The following is a 20,426-nucleotide window of genomic DNA, read 5'->3' as shown; positions in this document are numbered from 1 at the left end:
GGCCCTGAAAGGTCTCTTGAAAGCGCCTAAAATCAACACCTGTAAACGCTGATCGCTGAAAAGGGGATGTATGTTTATACAGGTCCTGATAAAGGTAGAATGACCACGTGTTTGCTCTAGGTTACCATGGCCCCATGTACACAGTGACGTCACCATTCATTCACTCTTTCCAGAAAAAACCCCGAAAAATAGAACAAAACTCCGAGTATTTAGATCCAACAACCCTGAGGTTGACAAATAAGATATGTTATATTGGATAGAATAAAAAGGAAGGTACAACATGTGTAGTGCCGTTTAAGAGGTGTTTACACGACGTGGCGGATTTGCACCCGAGATTCGAACAACAAAGGGATTCGTGTGTGGAAATAATATCGAGATAATGTGATTTCTTTATCATTTTGGGACGTTTTCCCTCGCTTTTGATTAGGATTGCTTAATCCCCCTAAGGTCGAGAAACCTACAATGCGTATCCCGAAGACACTCTGGAAGATTATCTAACGCCGATGCCGATTTGAAGTGGAATATGACAGACATTGCTTGATTTCTTACATTTGATGACAAAACCATGGTCTTCCTTCCCTCTTTAACACGCTAAAGAAGGGTTTCATGAGTTGATAGAGGATTGTAACCGAAATCGCAAGAATGTTGCAAAGGATGCAGGGATTTAGATGCCTTAGGTGCCAGTCGGAGGCTTCATATTGATTGCGCGCACAGAAATCGCCATGATGGAACTCTAAATTAGGAGGCTCTTGGTATGTAACTTTAATGAAAGTTAAATGCAAAGATGACTGATGAATGAAGCGATTTAAAAATTAGAGGGCTTCAAGAAATGAAATTTTCTTTTTTTAGCAATTTTTTTAAATAAAAAAGAACCAAAACAGTTATCAACATTCGGACTGTATATTCTTAATAATAAGTATAAATCCGTACAGCTTCCTCCTCATTGAGGCTGAGTTTTGTTTTTTATTGGTATGAAGACCCCAAAATGTTAATCGCTTCACCATGATTGAAAACATTTTTAATGAATCAACGCAAATGGACACCAATGATTGTTGACACAACTTTGAAACATGGGACCAAAGAAAACAGATCTATTCCTTTACCATGTTTACCAGGACAAGGGATCTCTCTCTCTCTAAGGTCCATGCAATATTTTCTGGAATAGTGAGTAAAGAGAAATTCCAAAGAATGTCCTTTGGAAACCATCTCTGCTACGGAAACCAAAAGTTCTTATTAATCCCGACAATTCACAAATTCAATGATATCGCTCGGTGGATTTTTACCCTTTTTGCAGGTGGGGGAGGGGCTTCTTCATTCTTTTCATCTAACTGAATGTCGTGTTACATGCATTTACAGGGTCTGCTGACCATACGATGTCTTCCAGGGCGGAACAGCATAAATGGGTTGCAGCAAGGCGTTGCCATGGAAACAGAAATGGAGATATCGGCGGGCAATATCGAGTATGACCAAACATGAGCACGCGATCGCGGGCGAAACGTGACCGGGAAGAATTATAGTGGAATGTAATAATGTCAAATGGAATTGTTGGCATTCAATACTTCTATTTTCGTAGCAACGTGTCTTTAGAAGAAACGACAAAACCAGGTATCGCATTTTGTACAAAAAAAATTGAAAGCCTGATGGGCGATATTCTTTTTGTTAAGTTGTGGCAAAATCGTTTTTCCCAACTCCACCGTTGTCCACATAATCTAACCTTTCTATCCAAATCTTTCACAGGAATCATTTAAGTTCATGACATTTATGGGGCCTGTTGAAATGATGTAATATTTCTGAGTGTATTGTCAAACAAACGAAATTCACCATGTTCATGCAAAGCTACTATGTTCATATCAGCACTGATTCTTTGTAATCGACTACATAATCAGAAAGAGAGTGAAATTCAACATGCTCATTCAGCATATTATACAAATCCAGTAATTCAAATTAAAAAGCTGAAAATGAATATTTCATCACTCATTATCCCATCATAAGCTGACCCAATTCCATCATTCTGAAAAGGGTGTCGTCGTGTTGACTTTTTGTGACGGCTCGAGTTTTTAATTACTTTCAATCGCTTCTCACAAGCTCGTGTATATTTAATTGGCGAGATCTGCCTTTTTTCTACAATTCTATTTTCATATCTTTTCAAATAATATCACCAGCAGCAGACATGTTTTAACTTCATATTGTCATTGCACAATAATGCGAAGGTCTACGCTCCCAATAGCGTCATGATCCCACAGTTGACAATGGAACGAGGACATATTTATTAGTCGGAAAATGCTTACCATGCAAAGTGATATTGGGCAAAAATGAAATTGATTTTAAATGGTTTTATCATATGCACGAGTAGTGAGAATACGACAATAATATGGTTATATCAAAATGGCGACTCAGTGAACATGGTGAATCAACTGGACGATATTAAACCATTCAGATGCCTGCATCAACAGTTTCTTTTTCAGGGGTATTTTGAACACTGTACATGGTTTTTCCATTACACCATTAAGTGTTTTTTAAGTAAAATTTATTCATGGTAAAGAAAATATCGCAATCAGAGCGACATCATTTGGTGCTTTAATAATTTAGTTTTTTAGCGATCTGAAAATTTACTGCATTCACTGCAGTAAATTCGTCGTACAGTCGAAAAGGTCAGACATGCTTGAGTATTCTTAACAAGCGATTGGCTCTCGCACTGCACCAATTTCGGAATAATGAAATAGAAAGAAAAGGCGCGGTTATAATATGCCCTTAAAGGCAACTTAATTCGTAAGGGACCTACGGCGAAAGCAAAATTATTCATATAAGCCTCTGCATAATATTGCAAGGTTTAAATGAGGTGGGAGGTTGATAATATGGCGTTGGTGATGCAATCTGATAGACATGGGCAGTGGCATACTTGACAAACATCGACAGGGAGGGCAAAAATGACAAGCAAAAGAAATTCATCAATGTTATGTCAGAGTTCACTCTGCCCCCCCCCCCCTTCCCCTCCAGATCCGGTACACTAGTGATGAGGGGGTGCTTCTTACCTCCATTTGTGGTGGGGTTATTCCTGGGCTTAGCTCCAAGGAAGGCCAGATTGACGTTTGCTTTCCTGCCATCGATGATGGGGTTGGCTTCTTTCGTCGCTGATTCTGCTTCCCTCTGCTCTGACATGGTAACCTAGGCAACGCGAGGCAGAAGAAAGGGTAAAAAAAGATAAATATAGTTACTTTGCTATGTTTAATTACATTATTTGATTTAACCTGGGGGTATGATGATTAACGGCGGCAGAGCTAGGAACACGACCACATTATGATGACGTTGCTCCACTGCACGTCGTCCATATTGATCATTTTTATTTGAATCGTGTGACAAGGAACTCAGTGGGAAACCATGTTTAATGGAAATATTGCAACACTGAATTCAAAACGTTGAATTAATAATAATGATCCACATGACACCTACCACTATTCTAGTCATGGCATCTATTGGCTGTTACGTGAGCAAAGTCATCATTTTTATTCTCAAAGGAGAGGGAGGGGGAGGGGGAAAACACCCACACAACACACCTCTGCTATATTTCAAACTGTACTTCGACGAACATTCAGTCAAGAGCACGAGGACATTACCCGTGCATCTTTGACTTTTCGTGTTAAAAGAGCGACATTCGAGAAGGGATTTATTTTTGTTTGTCCCAGTGAAGACACCGTACCATATGCCTACCAGACTCCAGTGGTTTAACAGGTGTCTCAGATGAGTAATAGATGAGACTGAAATAATGTTATGATCCTCCTATTCACGACCGTCTTTTGATATGATTCTGGTGGGTGTTTCATAAAGCTGTTCGTAAGTTAAGAGCGACTTTAAGAACGACCGGTGATCCTTTCTTGTTTATAGTAGATTCATTGGCGATGGTTTAGCGCGTATTTAAGAAAGGAGCACCAGTCGTTCTTAAAAAAAGTCGCTCTTAACTTACGAACAGCTTTATGAAAAGGCCCCCCTGGAATACGTTGTAAAAGTGGAGTAACAAGTCAGGTACACAATGCCGGATTTGATTTAAGATGGTGTGAGTATACATCAAACAGCAATGGAAGAATGCATAACGTATTTGATAACCTATATTGGAAGGATCAGAATGAAGCAAATTCTAAAGGTATGAAAACATGTTGCAAGTATATCGTACAAAATATGCACAATTTCTTGTAATTTATTTTCGACCATTTTGAAATAAACCTTAAACTATTTTAGGATAGAGGTACCATACACTGTCATTTTATTCAAAGTCGAAATCATCAGGAGATATATCACTGCTCACTCAGCCAAATGTTGGTAGAAAATATTTGAGACGGAAATAAGCTTGTTCCATTGACTTTAAACAATAGTAGTTTCAGAACACATTTATTCCGTTACCACTTTAGCTTATTGGCAATACTGTCAGGAGATTACATGGACTTGTGTAAAAGCAGGGGTGAAAGAAAAATGCTTGGGGAAGAATGAAATGGAAAATGATCTAAAACGTGAGGGAGCGAAGAGACCAAGCTAATTTCTTTAATGCATTATTCGCAGTTTTCTTCCCCAATATTGGAAACATTAATATGTTACTATTATTACGCATTTTTCGTTCTATACTTCTACTTACGCACATGATAGTTCAATCTTTATGAGTTGCTTTTACAATCTTTGTCTTTATTGTATACACGCCCGATTGGGTGTGTCCAAAGAGCGGTGCATGAATCCAATGATAAATGAGTTTGTTGATGACCTTAAACCCCATTTCCCAAAAAAGAGAGTTTCATCGGGTACTTCCAAAGAAAGAAATTCCACCCATCATCCCCAATTTTCCCAATGTAAATGTTTTCCTTAAAATTACTCTGCTCAAACTCAAGTGAGCACATGTGGGATTAAAAAACCACCAAAATAACATCCGTTTGACATCGCTGAAAATCATTGGAGTTGGCAATGGCCGGCTGATGTCTATATACATAAAATTATAGAATAAACTTGGATGGAGTCAGAGTGTGAGAGGAAAGAGAGGGCTGAAAGGAAGGAGAAAAGAAGAGAAAGAGAGAGAGAGAGAAATAGAAAGGAGAGAGAGATAAAGATAAAGAAAGTTCAGCAACCATCCAAAATAACATGACACTTTTGATCTCGTAGTTCCACCCATGACAAATCACTCCATCCACACGAGTTGAAGTTGCTATCTGTTGAATCTGTCAAAATAGCTTTGATAGCCAATATTATTTTCTTAAAGCTTAAGAACATTCTGGAATATGAATATGTTTTGCAATTATCTATATAGGAAAAGAAAAGAATTTGAATGGGGGAAAAATATCTACACCACTGTTATCTGAGTTTGGCCTGACAAAATATGTAATACTAATACGGTCTGATTCGTCACACTTCTTTTTCCCAAATATACATTAGTTATCTTCCAAGTCCTTTCATTTCATTACAAAAATGAGTTTGAATATACTGACGTCACGAAGTAATTATTCGCTTTCGTATGGACTATAAAATCTATGGATTTGGCTTTGTATACAATATCTGAGGTTTCAGATATCAAATATTACCACCATCGTCAAGAGGAAAAGTGTGGCAAGTACTAGATTGGAAGAGAATATCTCAGAATTCTAAGGTATTCATAGATCTATATTCATATAGGATCGTAGCCAATATCTGTTGTCAACATCGGTGAATAATATCTACACATTATCAAAAATAATTTAAACAACGCTGTTTACTATAAGAATCACACAGGAGTTGTTTAAACAGGTGTTTAAAATCATAAACAACCATGCTCAAGTTATTGATAATGATACACTTGAATTTAAACCTTGTTGTTTAAGATTTTATACACTTTTTGAAAGGTTTAAGCAACTACTGTGCGATTAACATAGTAACAGCGTTGTTTAAACTAATTTTAACAGTGTCAGTCTGTAAAGATCTTAGTGAACGTGGGTATCGAAAACAAGACTGCATAACGGGACGAGAGACAAAATTACACAACCAAACGATAAAAAATACTTTTCAGGAAAGTGGGTGTCTCAGTACATGTATTATGTAGCCCAAGGCCTACAATAGTCACCAAAATTCAATATATTTTGAATGGTTTTTAAATTTGATGAAAGGGAAGAGATGATATTCTATCGAAGAAAGTCTGGGGGAAAATTGAATTCCCCCTGCCTGAGGCATTTTCCTGGATATATTCATCAGACTGTCGGCTGGTCTGTTGAATTCGTCACCCAGTGTAGCCGAGTCTCGACTTTATTCTTTCCCGTCTATAATTACTTTCTTTCATGACGGATAAACATATATCAAGTATATTCATATCTTCTGTTAAGTTGCGAGGAATCCCACTGACAAAAATCTGATGGTATTGTAAAATTGGAAAATAAGTTTTTTTTTAAATCGAGTAAAGGCGAAGTGTATGATGTTATCTTAAATGAAATTGTAAGGTCAGCAATAACTAATAAATGGAGTAAACGTAAAAGAAAAGCCCCTCAAAATCTCAAATTTTGCATTCCAGATTGTAATTTCGTTATTGTGCTATTAGTTCCATGATTATTATGTTATTTCCAATTTCGTTCCAATGAAAATTGTGATAATAAATGATTTTTTTACCACATTACAATTGTGAATACAAGAATACTATTTTGAATACAAGTTTTGTATGTCTTGTACGCCGTATGGAAAAGATATGGACGCGTCGTTTGGAAATACCTCCTACCCCCCTCCCATCCATCTCCTTATGAATGAACGCGGTAACAAAAGATTGTAGTTTCATTCACAAAGCAGGCCTCGTTCTTGTATTCAAGGAAATTCATATCCCTTTTTTCTTTGCAAATTGATGCTAATGAGGCAGAATAATTAGACGACCCGTGACAGATGCCACTTAATGCATGGTTCAATTTACCCTTTATTATACCCCAGTACTCGGGGTATGATAATTAGAGTAAGCAGCGTATAGTATTTCTGAAAGACCCCCTCGTTTTTTGAACAAAGGTGGACATAAGTCTAAATGGGGCTGGTAAAGGAAAGAGTTAGGGAAAAATAATCTGGGACTGTGATAGGTAAGAAAAGACCCGTGGACGATTGGACAACCAATTTGAAAGCAATCATCTGCGGATGCTGGAGGGTTGAGACAATCAACCTATAACGAGCTCCTCCAGTTTACTGCAATTACTTGGATGATACCTGGACCCCGTCCTACAAAGAGTTATGATTGATCCAATCAATCTCAAGGTATATGGAAATCCATCAATGTTAGAATTTTTTCTTTAGGAAATTTGCTGAATGTCCTTTGAAAACAAAGAGAACCATAATGAATTGTCAAGAAAAAAGTGAATAGAATTATGAACATACTGTACGTCATTTCAAGAAAATATTTTGAACAAACCTTTTTTTAGATGTTGACGTTGCTGGCTTTCCATAGTTGCGATTAATCGGATCAATCGCAACTCTTTGTCAGATGGGCCCCTGGTATAATAAGTAAGTCCTCTGAATCACCCCCCCCCCCCACCCTATATGCGTCCTTTATTGCAGCTAATTCAAGTCAGTAATCGACCGCGGAAATGATTTGGATAACCATCCGATCTTTTATATTTTCTCTTAATGCCCCAATTTATGGTATGCATATTGCCGGCATACAACAAAATAATGTGGATATTGCCCCGTTGAAGTACGTGGATAGATATCATATCCCACCGAGCTAGCCTTTTCACTAGCCTCTAATTCAGCCTCCGAATAATATTACCTCTTTATCTTAAACTCTCATAGTCACATTGGCGCCGTTTACCACTTGGATTTGTTTAGCAAAACTAAGAGGCTCCATACTGTCATGTTCATATTGTCTTTTTTTTCAAACTTGCAATGTTATCTGCCTTTATATAAACATTCTGAATTCTGGAAAATAAGTTCTAAAAAATGCAACGGATGGAAAGGTGAGCATGGTTGGTGCTTCTGTCAAATTGCCTAAATTGTAATGGCTCGGATAATTGGTTCAAAGCCACAAACGATGCATAGTTATACGTGATGTGAATGGCATAACGTTGGTATCGGAATTTTTCTGATAACCCGAATTAAGTTTGGCGGGAAATGGACATTACACATGTATACCATTTTTTGTGTGTGTTTCGATGAATAAACGATGAGGAAAAAATGAGGGATGAATCATTTTCCTATCAAAGCTCGAATGAGGATTTATGAGATATGGCAATAATTCCCAACGAAACAATAATGGATCCTAACGGGGCAGACCACCTTTCCGTAACATCTCCAGAATTCATAACAAGCTTGATAATTTATAGTGGGAGAGGGCATGGATTGAACAGATGTATAGCATGAAGTCAGAGTATGTAAAGGAAACGAAAAAAAATGCAGACACCGTTTCGCCTAAACCCCAAGAGAAAGGGTAACAAATACCCTCACAAAATATTGGTTTGTCAGAATGTGCACACCTATTACGTGCGGGTGCCACGTCCAAGAGTGAGCAGGTCAACATTATCATATCAATAAAAATTGAATAAAAAAATCGTAAATCATGATCCCCCAATGTTCAATACAGTGCTACACTTTGACAATAATTCATCTCATAATTGTTATTGACTCTAGGTCTGCAGCTGGAGTTTATCGTGCTATTGATTCAATGGACTTTGAAATTGCCTTGAATTTGCTCTAAATTTAGTATGCAGATAAAACAGATAGGGGTATATTAGTACAAAATTTCCGTAAAAGAAAGGTAGTCATTATGAGACTGATCAACGCGCGTATAGAAGATCGTGTTTGCACTACCCGTGGGTACGGATGCTGCAATCATCTTTCATCCCCTCGGAACTATTATCTCCTTCGTAAAAAAAATGAATGGACATTCTTATCAGAGAAGACAAATATTCTGATAAGGAGTCTTGTAGCTGTGATAACGTGCGGGATAAATAGCACGAGAGACAAATTGTTAGAGTGGCAGGCGAGCTATATGCAGAAACTGTATCGCTTGTTGAACTACCAAAGGTGTTTTCTTGCAGAAGCACATGAGGAATTGACATTATCAAAAACGTTTAGCATGATGGTATAAAAAGATACTGCCACCTATTTGAACATTTAGGATAGGCAAGATAAGGTTTGAATCTCTGAAAGGAAATATTTGACAAAGATTTCAATATACTTAAAAATAGTGTGCATTGATCCTGAACTTGACTACAGCCTAAACTGAACCATGTTGTGGAAGCGTTTATATTTACTCCTTCATAAAACTTGGATGTTTATTAATAAAGCCGAATGTTTATCCCAGAAATGTATATCATACACTTCTTAGAGATAGCATCAGATTTTTACTTTTTATGCCGTCCGAATTCAAAATCAACTAGATAGATATAAATTACCCAAGTAGAATGAGTACAAATGTACATAAATAGACTAGAGATAGTTATAGAGGGATTACATTTGGGATCTCGCACAAGGCCTATACTAATCTAACCCTGATGTGAACGTCTTCTACTCTTGAATTGTCTGGATCATACTTTAAACTTCTCCTCCATAATACATAATATCTCAGAGTGATAATGGGGCATATAAAGCAAGAATGGCATGATATTGGATTTTCGAAAATTGTATAACTGAATAATTTCATTGTCTTGCGATAATCGGTTATAACTAACCATTCTAGGCCCATTATAGCTTTTCTGAAATGTCAAGCTAAGACTTGTGTTTGAGCTGATTTTGAGATGCATCCTCCTATAAACATTTACAAGTGTATAAATAAATATATCATAAGCCATTTTTATTGATTATTCATTCATTTGGGACTGACTGGATTCAGTTTGAAAATAACCCCCCCCCCTTCCCCCTAATAAAGAATAATTGAATGAATAAATAAACACAAAATAAAAATGCACTTTTATTCAAAAGCGAACATACGAAAATGTTACAAGCTTAATGAAATGTACGATCCCAAAGTAACTAGAATTTCGGTTTACTAATTAGATATGGACAGACAATAACGCCCCAAGGCCCGAGGAAATAGTTGAATAACCCAATCCAAAGGGGATTACTGATCCCATATATACCTAGCAAAAATATTTCGCCCTGGATATACGTACAAATAGAAGAGTAAATTATTTCTCCTCGGGAACGGGATACCCGTGTGATGACTTTGGAATGGCTGATTGCGCTTTTATTCTGGGGTTGGAATTAATTGGCGATGGGCGAGAGAGCCGGAGCGGATCTGGAATTATTTTGTTTGCATCAATTTCATAAATCGCGATGTAATTGAACCCAGTTGAGTATGAAGCTAAGAGAGATATGAGGGAGAGAGAGGGGGGGAAGAGGGAGTGGAAGAGGGAGAGAGTGAAAGGGGAGGGGAGAGGAGAGGGGTGGTTAAAAGTGAGTTGTTGGAGGGAGAGTGTAAGAGAAAGATATCAAACACAATGAAGAGAAATAATAAAGGGAGAAAGAGAAGAAAGAAACCACACTTGGAGGTGCATGGAATGAGTGATGTTAAAAGATGGAGGATGAGGGGTAGAATCAATATAAAGAAATACGAAGACTGGGAGAGCACAACATGAAAAGCCAACTGGGAAAAAATATTATTATCTTGCTATCTTATTGCGCAAAATAGCACTGAAGTTTGTGTTGCGCACCAAAGCGGGGCGAAAGTGTGGGTGTGCGATGCGATACAGAGCGTGAGTGTGTCCCTATCGCGTGTGCGTTGTGCGATGCTGTATGGTTTACGTTATGTGAGTGCGTGGCGTAATCCCGACGTCCACGCTGTTGTGCATCATCGTGCGTAGACGTGAAAGAAGTCCTGATATATCCTGTTAGTGAACAGAGGAAATCGTCTAAATAGTGACATTCAATCATGTACCGATACCCAATGGTGATTCCACAAACAGATCACTTCGAATTAGAAATTAACAAAAAATGATCCCATTTTGTTGGCCTACCGCTCAACCAGAAAAGGCCAGATTATACGAAGATATTGTCACACATCATCGTTGAGTCTATAAACAAAATTATCTCCCCCGTAACGTTGTGATGTCTTATAAAACATAGGCATCTGTTAGAAAATGATAATTCTATGGTGAAGTTGTCGCCCTCCTCCGCGATATACATCCACCATCGGAATCAAGCGAGCCACGGGTCTGGGTGACGAAGACTACAACTTGCCGTCCGCTGCGAGTTGTTCCATTTAACCTGAGTACATAGCATTCATTCTAGGCTAACTACAGTCTCTCCGATACCATTTATGGCCATGCCAGGGTGTCATTCAGGGGTTAACCTAGCCGTAGCCACGGGGGTGCCAGAGTCCAGCGAGAGGATGGATGCGATCGCCGCGCTGAGATATGAAATTGCGATAGCCAAGCAAAACACCGCCAGGGGAATAGGAACCAAATATCCCACTGAAACAAAGGAATTATCCCCGAAAGGACAAATATTTGTTTGTGTTAAGTAGAAAGGTGAACAACATGGACGACACTGGGACCGATAGCGCTTGGGATGCCTTTAAGTTGAGTTTCTCCAACTGCGTTGTATTTTGTTGCCGAGAATGAAAATAAACCCTCATCTCGTGTGATTTTAGTGTTCCAGAGGATAATGATATTAAGCGTGAAAACTAAGTCTGCAGTCTGTTTCGGAACAGATTTTTTTCAAATCTATTCTCAGACAGACTGCAGACTGAAAAGATAAACCTGCATGAGCAAAAATAAATGTTTGTTCTTACAAATATGATCATCATAATTAATGCAATATTCTTTTATATAATATTTCTCATTATTCTGTCAAACTTATCAACAATACCCTCATCAGAAAAATATCGATTCAGAGTAATTCATTTTTTTCAAATCCCGAGGTTGATTGGTTTCAGAGCAGTCCCTTTCAAAAGTAATTGGTTCGAGTCCTTACTAAGGGGTGTATATCTGTTACCCTACCAAAATTATCTCATTGATCAATACAAACCGATCGTCTATTTAACACGGATAGTGGTGTAAATGATGTTCGAACCATCGATCTGTGTGTGTGTGGGGGGGGGGGGTAGCCAGTGTGTACGTAAATGTATACGTGAAATATATTACTGCCTTTATGAGCACTTTATAAAAGGGGTCTCCCAGATGTTAGACAATAATTATTGTCATAATCAATTACCTTGCTACATCAATCAAAAGGTCCATCTACCTATTCTGATTCGTTCCTCTGTCTCTCGGAGATACAGAGAGGGATACAGGGAGGGAGTGAGGGGGGGGGTGCGTCGTGTGGTGTTTATGTACAGGGGAGGGTGAGTGAGTGTATACATTTCTTTTCCGGCCTCTTTCCCTGTCTCGTTAATACCTACGTCATCATTCCTCGTCTCTTCTCACATACACCCTCAACCCCACCCACCCACACACATACACACACCTTAACACATATAGAAATCAATACTAATATATCATTGAATGAAAATTGAGTAAATTCGTCTTAATATATAATTTTTCTATTTTTTATTAATAATTATTATCATTCATTATCATTAACACATTTATTATCATTATTTTTATATCATTATTATTCATTTATTCATCATTATCATTTTTGTTTGGGGGGGTGGCGCTATCGGAATTTCTCACCCAATATCAATACTTACATTTACACGGGGGATTTGATTTTCAGTCCCCCCCCCCCCCTTCACTAAACCCGTTCATCGTCAAACAAAAGGCGATTATTCATCATTAATTGCCCCGGACCAAGCATACTGCTATGTGCAAATTGCGACTGAACTTGATATGGCTTTAGTACAGGCAACTACGGATGTTGCTTATTATCATATCGCACTCTATTATAATAATACACATAATTTCCAACCTGGAGTTCGCGTGTGCAGCGTGGAAAAGTCAAAGTACGCTGTTTTTGTAATCCATTTTATTACCAGTCATTTGGCCGTACTTAAAATCCATATTTTCTTTGATAGCTATTGTAGGAGGGGAGACCAACGCGCCCATTGAGAGGAACATTTTTATTCCATGATAACGACACCGTAATCCCTGGAACGAAAGATACCAATGGTTTGGGCTATGACCTTTGAAATCGCATGGGGAGGGAAGTCCGTTCCCGTTTCTTCACGACGCTCCTTTCCATTCCTTCATTCTCCTTAAATTTTATTTCTTTTAATTCACGCTGTTTTTTTTTGCTTCCTTCTCCTCAACGAGGTCCCCTCAAAACGAATCTATACCCACATTCATCACTATCCCTCAAAAATGCACCATTATTTCATTCATTTCAATAATTGTCATGAAAATCTTTGAAAACAGTCATCGATCAAATCCCCACTCCCTATACTTATTTTCTTGTATTCACCAGAAATGTCCATTCACAAGCCTTGATATATACTTTGAAGTATTTATAGTTTCATATCATGATCTATACCCCCTCCGTATTAATCTATATCATGGACAAGATTAGACCCCTTTTAATATCCTTTTTTGTTTAACACAGCATTGTCATTTCAAATTGTAACCTGTTATTCTTTCCTCCCGACTCCTTCATTTTTACATTCGATGGTGCTTATTTTTCTCCACATCTTACCCCTTCTGCAAAATAATCGATTATTTTGCAGCCCCCGCCCCACCCCCCAAAATTCGCACGCACCCCTACACACACCCATCTCATGCACACACACAAACACACACCTTTCATCGCGCGCACACACAGAGATGAAATGGACGCCACCTCTCGCCTTCATCCCCTTATATTACTGCTTTCCATACAGTTTGCTTATCGCGCCGTGAACGATTTGGTCATTGTGTTTCGGCCTCTGCGCAGGTAAAGTCCATGGTCTACAGAGCCCTATCTTTCATAATGGCACGCGCAATAGAAGCCCATGAATAGAATAATAGATCCCATCATAATAATTCCCAAAGAAATTGAAGCAAACGTCAGCACAGTAAGAGAAAGAGAGAGAGAGAGATAGACGAAATACACAATTTCGTGTAGTCAGAGACAGACAGAACACGTCATAATTTATCCAGGGACCTATACGAAAAAAAGGCGCGCTCTCGAATTCATGATAACTTTTGAGATTTGAACAATTAGTTTCAGGGCAGAATGAAATGCATTTCTGCTTCTAAATGATCTAAATTCTTCATTAAAGTGAATTTATTAAGTAATTATGCTTCTACTTTTTCCAAAAGTGAAATTGCATTATCGTCAAAATGTAACGAAAAATATTCTTAATTAAAATAAAAATTCTGTTATTTTTTTCTTGTAAATTTTTCATGATTGTTGACCAGCCATTATGCATTTTTCACTCTGGATGAAGATATTTTCTGTTCGATCAAGATAAAAAAAATTCCGTGAAAGCAGATTATTAATTTTTCAAAGTCCGATTGTATGCTATTGACCTACGTATACTAAAATTCGTCTCCGACTGTATATGGAGTTGAATATTTCAATATAAATTCAGGAAGCTACGTCTGTCCTTTTTATCGTCATTTCTCTGGAGAAATGCAGTTTATTCCCCTGGTAATTGCTTGACTGTCAATACATCGTACACAGGATGTAGATGCTTTTGTGTGGAATAGTTTTTATCTTTTACGTCAATTGAATATATGGTAGTCCCGGAATAACAAGAATTACTCAGTATACTTAGTCTTATCTTAAGTAAATATTGGTGAAGGAAGAGCTCACGTATCTATTTCAGTCCTTCATATATACTATGGGTTCAATACGCCGAGATATTATGTCAGGGAAAATGACTAATTTCCAGATACATGTACCTAAAAGCAGACTTTTTATCAAGCTATCGTTTTCTGATATGAAATCAACTTGCGTTTCACTTCTTTATTATTTTAAAACTTGAGGGGGGTATTTCAATTCGGTAAAAATTATAGGGCAAATAGGCCTATCTATATATCCTTAACCAAAGTGCTAACAAAACATAATATAAGTCACTTTCGATTCCCCAATTTTAATTCACAATCGGCAATACAATTCATTTACGATTGATAATTTTTTTTTTCATATTATAAACGAAAATGATTACGAAACAGCCAGCTCTTGAAAAAGGCAACTACTAAATTATTTCAAAGAACGAGGCGGCCTTTAATGGTAGGCAACAATTGTTACTAACGACGCTATAGAATACCGGTAGATCGCCTTGCATGCATTCATGCACTGAGCACAGCGATACAACACAATCGTCCCGATCCAACGTGTGTATAAATGCATTCGGTACGTACATCACCCCAGTTTCTGCACGAAATTTCTACCAATTAATTAATGAGCTCTTACCAAAGTGTCGAATTCGTTCATAAAATTAGGGGTAGCCGGGCAAAGTCGTAGTGCAGATAAGGCCTCGATCATTATGTTAAGTAATTAAACCCGTCGGTGTGACGATAAGGGTCCAAAAATCACTGGCAGCTGCGATGTGCATGTCAATACAATTCTTGAAGATTTCCCCAGACTTATTTGAATGTAGATCAAAGGTAATACTATCAAGAGATAAACAATTTCAGGCCTAGTGAAAAAAAATCATCTGTGGTGTTTGATCAATATGCCATGCATTATATTCGTGCGTGTGCTAGGTTGATGATTGTTTTTCTTCATATTTTTTAATCATAAAATATCCAAATATGAGTGGTGCCCGTGACCGGGCAATATGAAGGTGTCAATAAATCCATATAAATGACACTGCCAATTTTTTTTATGACAGTTTCAACTTCAAGTCTGTAGGTCAACCAATGGCATGTTACAGTAAAAGAAAAAACGTGCAAGTTCGTAAGATATCAACATTGTCTTTTCTGTAAATTTTAGTAAAACCATGGATCCTACCAGTATAGATCCAAGGTAAAGCCACTATTATCTATAATGTTTCAAGTTGTTTTCGGTAAGCCGGCCTACTTAACGTGTGTTTTTTGTTATATTCTGTAGCAGTTTCAGTTAAGTTTCATTTTCACATTCAATACGATATACATGAACTATACAAGACAGGCTAATATACTCCGGTATCACGATTCAAGCTCTTCTTCGAGTGGATTATGTCATAGAACAGTATAGGGGGCGAACCTTGTTTATATCGTATATCATGCATGCAAACCCAGGGTTAAATATATACTGGATTTCTCATGTTAGTTGTTGTCCACAGAAAATGTTTAAATTGATTTCTTGAAAAAATGTTGTACTTACAAATCCGTATCCTTTGCTCTTTCCCGACGACCTGTCTGTGATGACGACTGCCTCTTCAATCAAACCATATTGCTCAAAATGATCACGGAGAGATTTGTCTGTGGTGTGGTACGGCAGCCCGCCGACAAATATTTTGGTGAAAGTGGTGTCCTTTTGCCCCTGCATGGTGCGGTGTGTTTAGCGTTCAATTAGCTAAAAAGATAAAGAAAACGGTCGTTTTGATTTAAATATTAATCCAGAAATGGACCGAGGGCTGCGTATGAAATGACTTTGTGAGCGATGAAATAAAGCGCGCGTAATCCGATTTGTGAATGGCAGCACAAAATTCACCGAGATGCGATGTCGTCTGCCAGTGAAGGAAATTATGCTGGCTGGCTTGTTGAGGGTTGATATTTTCAAAGTTCCTCGAGTATCGGTTAAACCTTGATGATGTACTTGGAGAAAAAGCCGTGAGCAAGATGAGAGGATCGACTGTAAAATCTCACATTTATGTACCAGACTTTGAAGGTATCAATATTCCACTGGTTCCTCGGGAATGGAAGAGAGAGAGAGAGACAAGAGAGGGGTTGTGGATGTTTATCACCGGGTGAGCTACGGCGTACTGAATACCGATGACTTCGCGCCAGTGTTAACCTGTCAGACGGATACGCTTTTGCACGCTCATACAGCTGAGTCAATGCATAGAGCCTTTTACACAGTCTCATCGTAGTATACTAAGCCACGCCCCTATTATCTGTCACTGGAGTGTACACGACGATGCATCATACATAATAGACCCCGCCCTCTGTCATGAATATTAATGTTAGCCCCAGGCTGCCCCGTGAATGGCTGAAGGGATTTTCACTTGTTATACTTTGTGTTTGTTTTTTTCACGTTCTCTCCGAGGGTCCCGTGAAGTCCAGAAGTGAAAGAGAGGGAGGGGGAAGAGCAAGATAGTAGGAGAGAAAGGGAGAGAGAGAGAGAGAAAGAGTGGAAATTAAAGGTCTGAATCAGATCTAGCTTCTCTATGGGAAGTCGATTGAAAGAATAAAAAAACAATATGGGAAGTCAATCATAATATTCACACAGGCAAAAATGGAGACACCACCCTTGGCTTAGATAAATTATGTTAATAGCATCCCTTATCAAAATATCGGGATAAAAAGGCAAATCCCAACAATAAATCAAAATAAGCCGTAACAGGGGAAGAGGCTGAAACGGGGGGTGTACATAATAACTATAATAATTCTAAGGGCTTAGTTTTCTGACTGTTAACTATAAATACCGAGAAAAACAAAAATGTAATCTTTATAAATAAGAAATAATGATATACAAAGGGGAGTTCCTAATCCATCTTCTACAAGCAACATGCTGGCCCCCATCCTAACGAATAGTCTTACGATCGATTTCATGATCGATTTTGATAAGATATTATTCATTGCACATACTGACCAATTCAATCAATCGTAACTTAAACTGTTTCAACGATCAACCTAGCTTTATATAGAGTGCGCTGCGTGATAGATGTATGTCGGCTCCCATCCTTGTTGCTAATTAGCGATGACGCTATATGAAAGTTGAGCATGCTGATACAATTTGAATATGAGGTTCATGGGTCATAGAATAATAATAATGAAAAACGCTATTATCATTGTTGTTATCATTATTATTACCATTATCAGTATTTATCATTATTATCATTATTATTGTTAGTAGTAGTAGTAGTAGTAGTAGTAGTAGTAGTAGTAGTAGAAATAGTAGTAGTAGTAGCAGCAGTAGTAGTAGTAGTAGTAATAGTAGTAGTAGTAGTAGTAGTAGTAGTAGCAGCAGCAGCAGCAGTAGTAGTAGTAGTAGTAGTAGTAGTAGTAGTAGTAGTAGTAGTGGTAGTAGTAGTAGCAGCAGCAGCAGTAGTAGTAGTAGTAGTAGTAGTAGCAGTAGTAGTAGTAGTAGTAGTAGTAGTAGTAGTAGTAATAGTTGTTGTTGTTGTTGTAGTAGTAATAGTAGGAGTAGTAGTAGTGTTTATTCTGGTTACCGGTACATTTTCCCCGAAATATCCTATTTCTATTCAAGGAAGTAGAGATTATATTCATTTCAATGGTGTTTTGGTCGTGACGCATTGCTGTTATTTTTCACTTGTTCTAAGTATTTTCATTATCAATACAATCGTCATCTACACCACCACCACCACAAGTACCATCATCATGTATTAACAGTGTGATTTATAATTTAAAAAAAAATCAAATTGAAAAATAGGCAAGAAAATATTTCACCATTTCGAATAAATCTTAAAACAAATCAATGTGCATTTTTTACATCACTCAAAGAAATATTACAAAATATGTGGTGTGCTATTATCATTTTTTCTTTTTCTTTGTGTCCCATTTATAAATGTAGAACTCGTGGCAAAATCACTGCAAACATTTTTAACGGCAACATTAAAAAAGTAAAAAAAAAAATCAAAATTTCATGATTTAAAAGCCAAGTTAAAAAAAAGATGGAAGACCAGGACGTTAAAATTCAAATTTCAAATTCATATATGGATAAAAAGACGTCCAAATGCCACTTTTAGTATTTTCCCAGATTTGCTGGACTGTAACGTATATCATTCATGACTGTTTAACAAAAGGACCCAAAAAAAATTCTTGGGTGGGGTAAATCAGCTGATAGATGAAAGGCTCATGCACAGACATGAATTAAAGCTATATGAGATTAAAGAGCAAGTTCATATCTGATGTGTGATATGGATTAAGGGAATTATGATTGATCATCTTTTGTACCACTGAAATATATTAAACGATCTATTTTAGGCAATAAATATCATTTACTCCATTATTTTTTCAAAATAACTTGAGTTTTAGAAGTGCATGATAATCTGTTGGAACCGCGCTCTCGGCCTGTATATAGGGGCACCTATTTTCTTTCGCTTCTCATCTCGGCTAATTATTACATTTTGTATTATGTCTGAGCTGGGTTTTTTAAAATCTGATTTCGAACATAATTAATATACATGATAAACATCCTCTCCCATTGTCATTCATGCTTTTTGACAGTTTGAGTTATGAAAAACAGATAAGTCAAATGAAAATAAAACATGCACCGGCAAGCACGGTTTTTCTGTTGCTTTTTAAGAATATTTTCTTGTCCTTTTTTGGATGGGTTTCTTTGAATTGTACTTGGATTATTTCAGGATTCATAGAGTTCTATAGTCATAAAATTTAAAAACCTTCTTAAAATTAATTATTTTCTACATCATCGAACACTTGAGTACAAATATTTAAAAAAATACTAATTTTAATACTTTCATCGTGTATTTATTGCAAAACATTTTGAATCGTGGGAAATATTTTACATTTGTTTAGATATTTTATCCTTTTCGTGTATCATTCCTTTAAGCAGTTGTTCTTCTTTCTAGCAGCCGTTCATTTTGTATCATGAAAGGGGATGATTATGATATTGTTATGAGATGCGTGGTGATACGTTCAGTATGAGTTCTTTCTTTTGCGAATGTCTGGAGGGCATATAAGTGGACTCACACGAGTTGTATTGTCAGTATGAGCTGCAGAGCGTGCATATCTATTATTATTTTATCATTCGTTGAAGGCATTGTTGAGTCTCTGCGCACACGAGACCGACGCAAGAGCAAAGTGATGCCAGTCCACAGGCCCGGTTGGCCGAAAACTAGACCGGTTTTAGTCGCTGTTAGTTATACCATGCAGGGTAGCCACTTAAACTATCAATATGATTACTGGTTTTCAAGCGGGCCTTGCATGGTATCTTACTACCCTTTTCCATTCCTGAAGAGTCGAGAGCCTGACAAGAAGGCAGTAGGTCCAATTTTTGAAGTCTTTGGTATGGGGTTGGGAATCGAAACCTTCCCTTTCATAAGGCGGACACCAACTTCGCCACCATGTCCAGTCAAGAGAGTTATGTGTGACCACTATCCAAGTTTAGCATTTATTCCGAATAATTGATATTCTAAAATAAGTAATTTCCTATAAAAGTAAAACAAATAATACATTAAGTGTAAATTGTTTCAAATCTGTGTCCCTTTCTCAATAATATCGCTAATTTGTTCGTTAATTTTTTTTTAAATAACACCGGGACAGTTCAAGGCTACTTGTATTTTTGTTTTTCTCAATCAATATGTCTAGACGAATTAATCCTCAAGTTTTTCTTTAGGTTGACCATGAACTTTGTCCTGGGTTGGACGACCAAAACAATATTCATACAAATAAAATAGACCTTAGTGAATCAATTTCTCTCACAATGCTGACCGTGTCGATCGACATAATTAGATTTAGAATGCAGGGGGT

The 20,426-nt window shown here is 37.4% G+C and overlaps 1 protein-coding gene across 3 annotated transcripts in view; it reads right to left on the bottom strand.

The window, feature by feature from the left end:
* Nucleotides 1-16,815, bottom strand: part of LOC121416317 (RNA-binding protein 38-like) — a 52,889-nt gene extending 36,074 nt beyond the window's left edge. Inside the window, exons 1-2 of one of the 3 annotated variants that reach the window (XM_041609874.1) lie at nucleotides 16,135-16,815; nucleotides 3,033-3,165 (exon numbers count right to left, since the gene is read on the bottom strand). In XM_041609874.1, coding sequence (XP_041465808.1) covers nucleotides 3,033-3,165; nucleotides 16,135-16,299 — 298 coding nt within the window. In that variant the 5' untranslated portion in view covers nucleotides 16,300-16,815. The remainder of the gene's footprint in view (nucleotides 1-3,032; nucleotides 3,166-16,134) is intronic. The other 2 variants (XM_041609885.1, XM_041609892.1) reach the window with 2 other exon arrangements.
* Nucleotides 16,816-20,426: the final 3,611 nt, after the last annotated feature.

This window comes from Lytechinus variegatus, chromosome 1, assembly GCF_018143015.1.
Source record: "Lytechinus variegatus isolate NC3 chromosome 1, Lvar_3.0, whole genome shotgun sequence".
NCBI classification, from domain to species: Eukaryota; Metazoa; Echinodermata; class Echinoidea; order Temnopleuroida; family Toxopneustidae; genus Lytechinus; species Lytechinus variegatus.
This window is presented reverse-complemented; position numbering and strand designations above follow the sequence as displayed.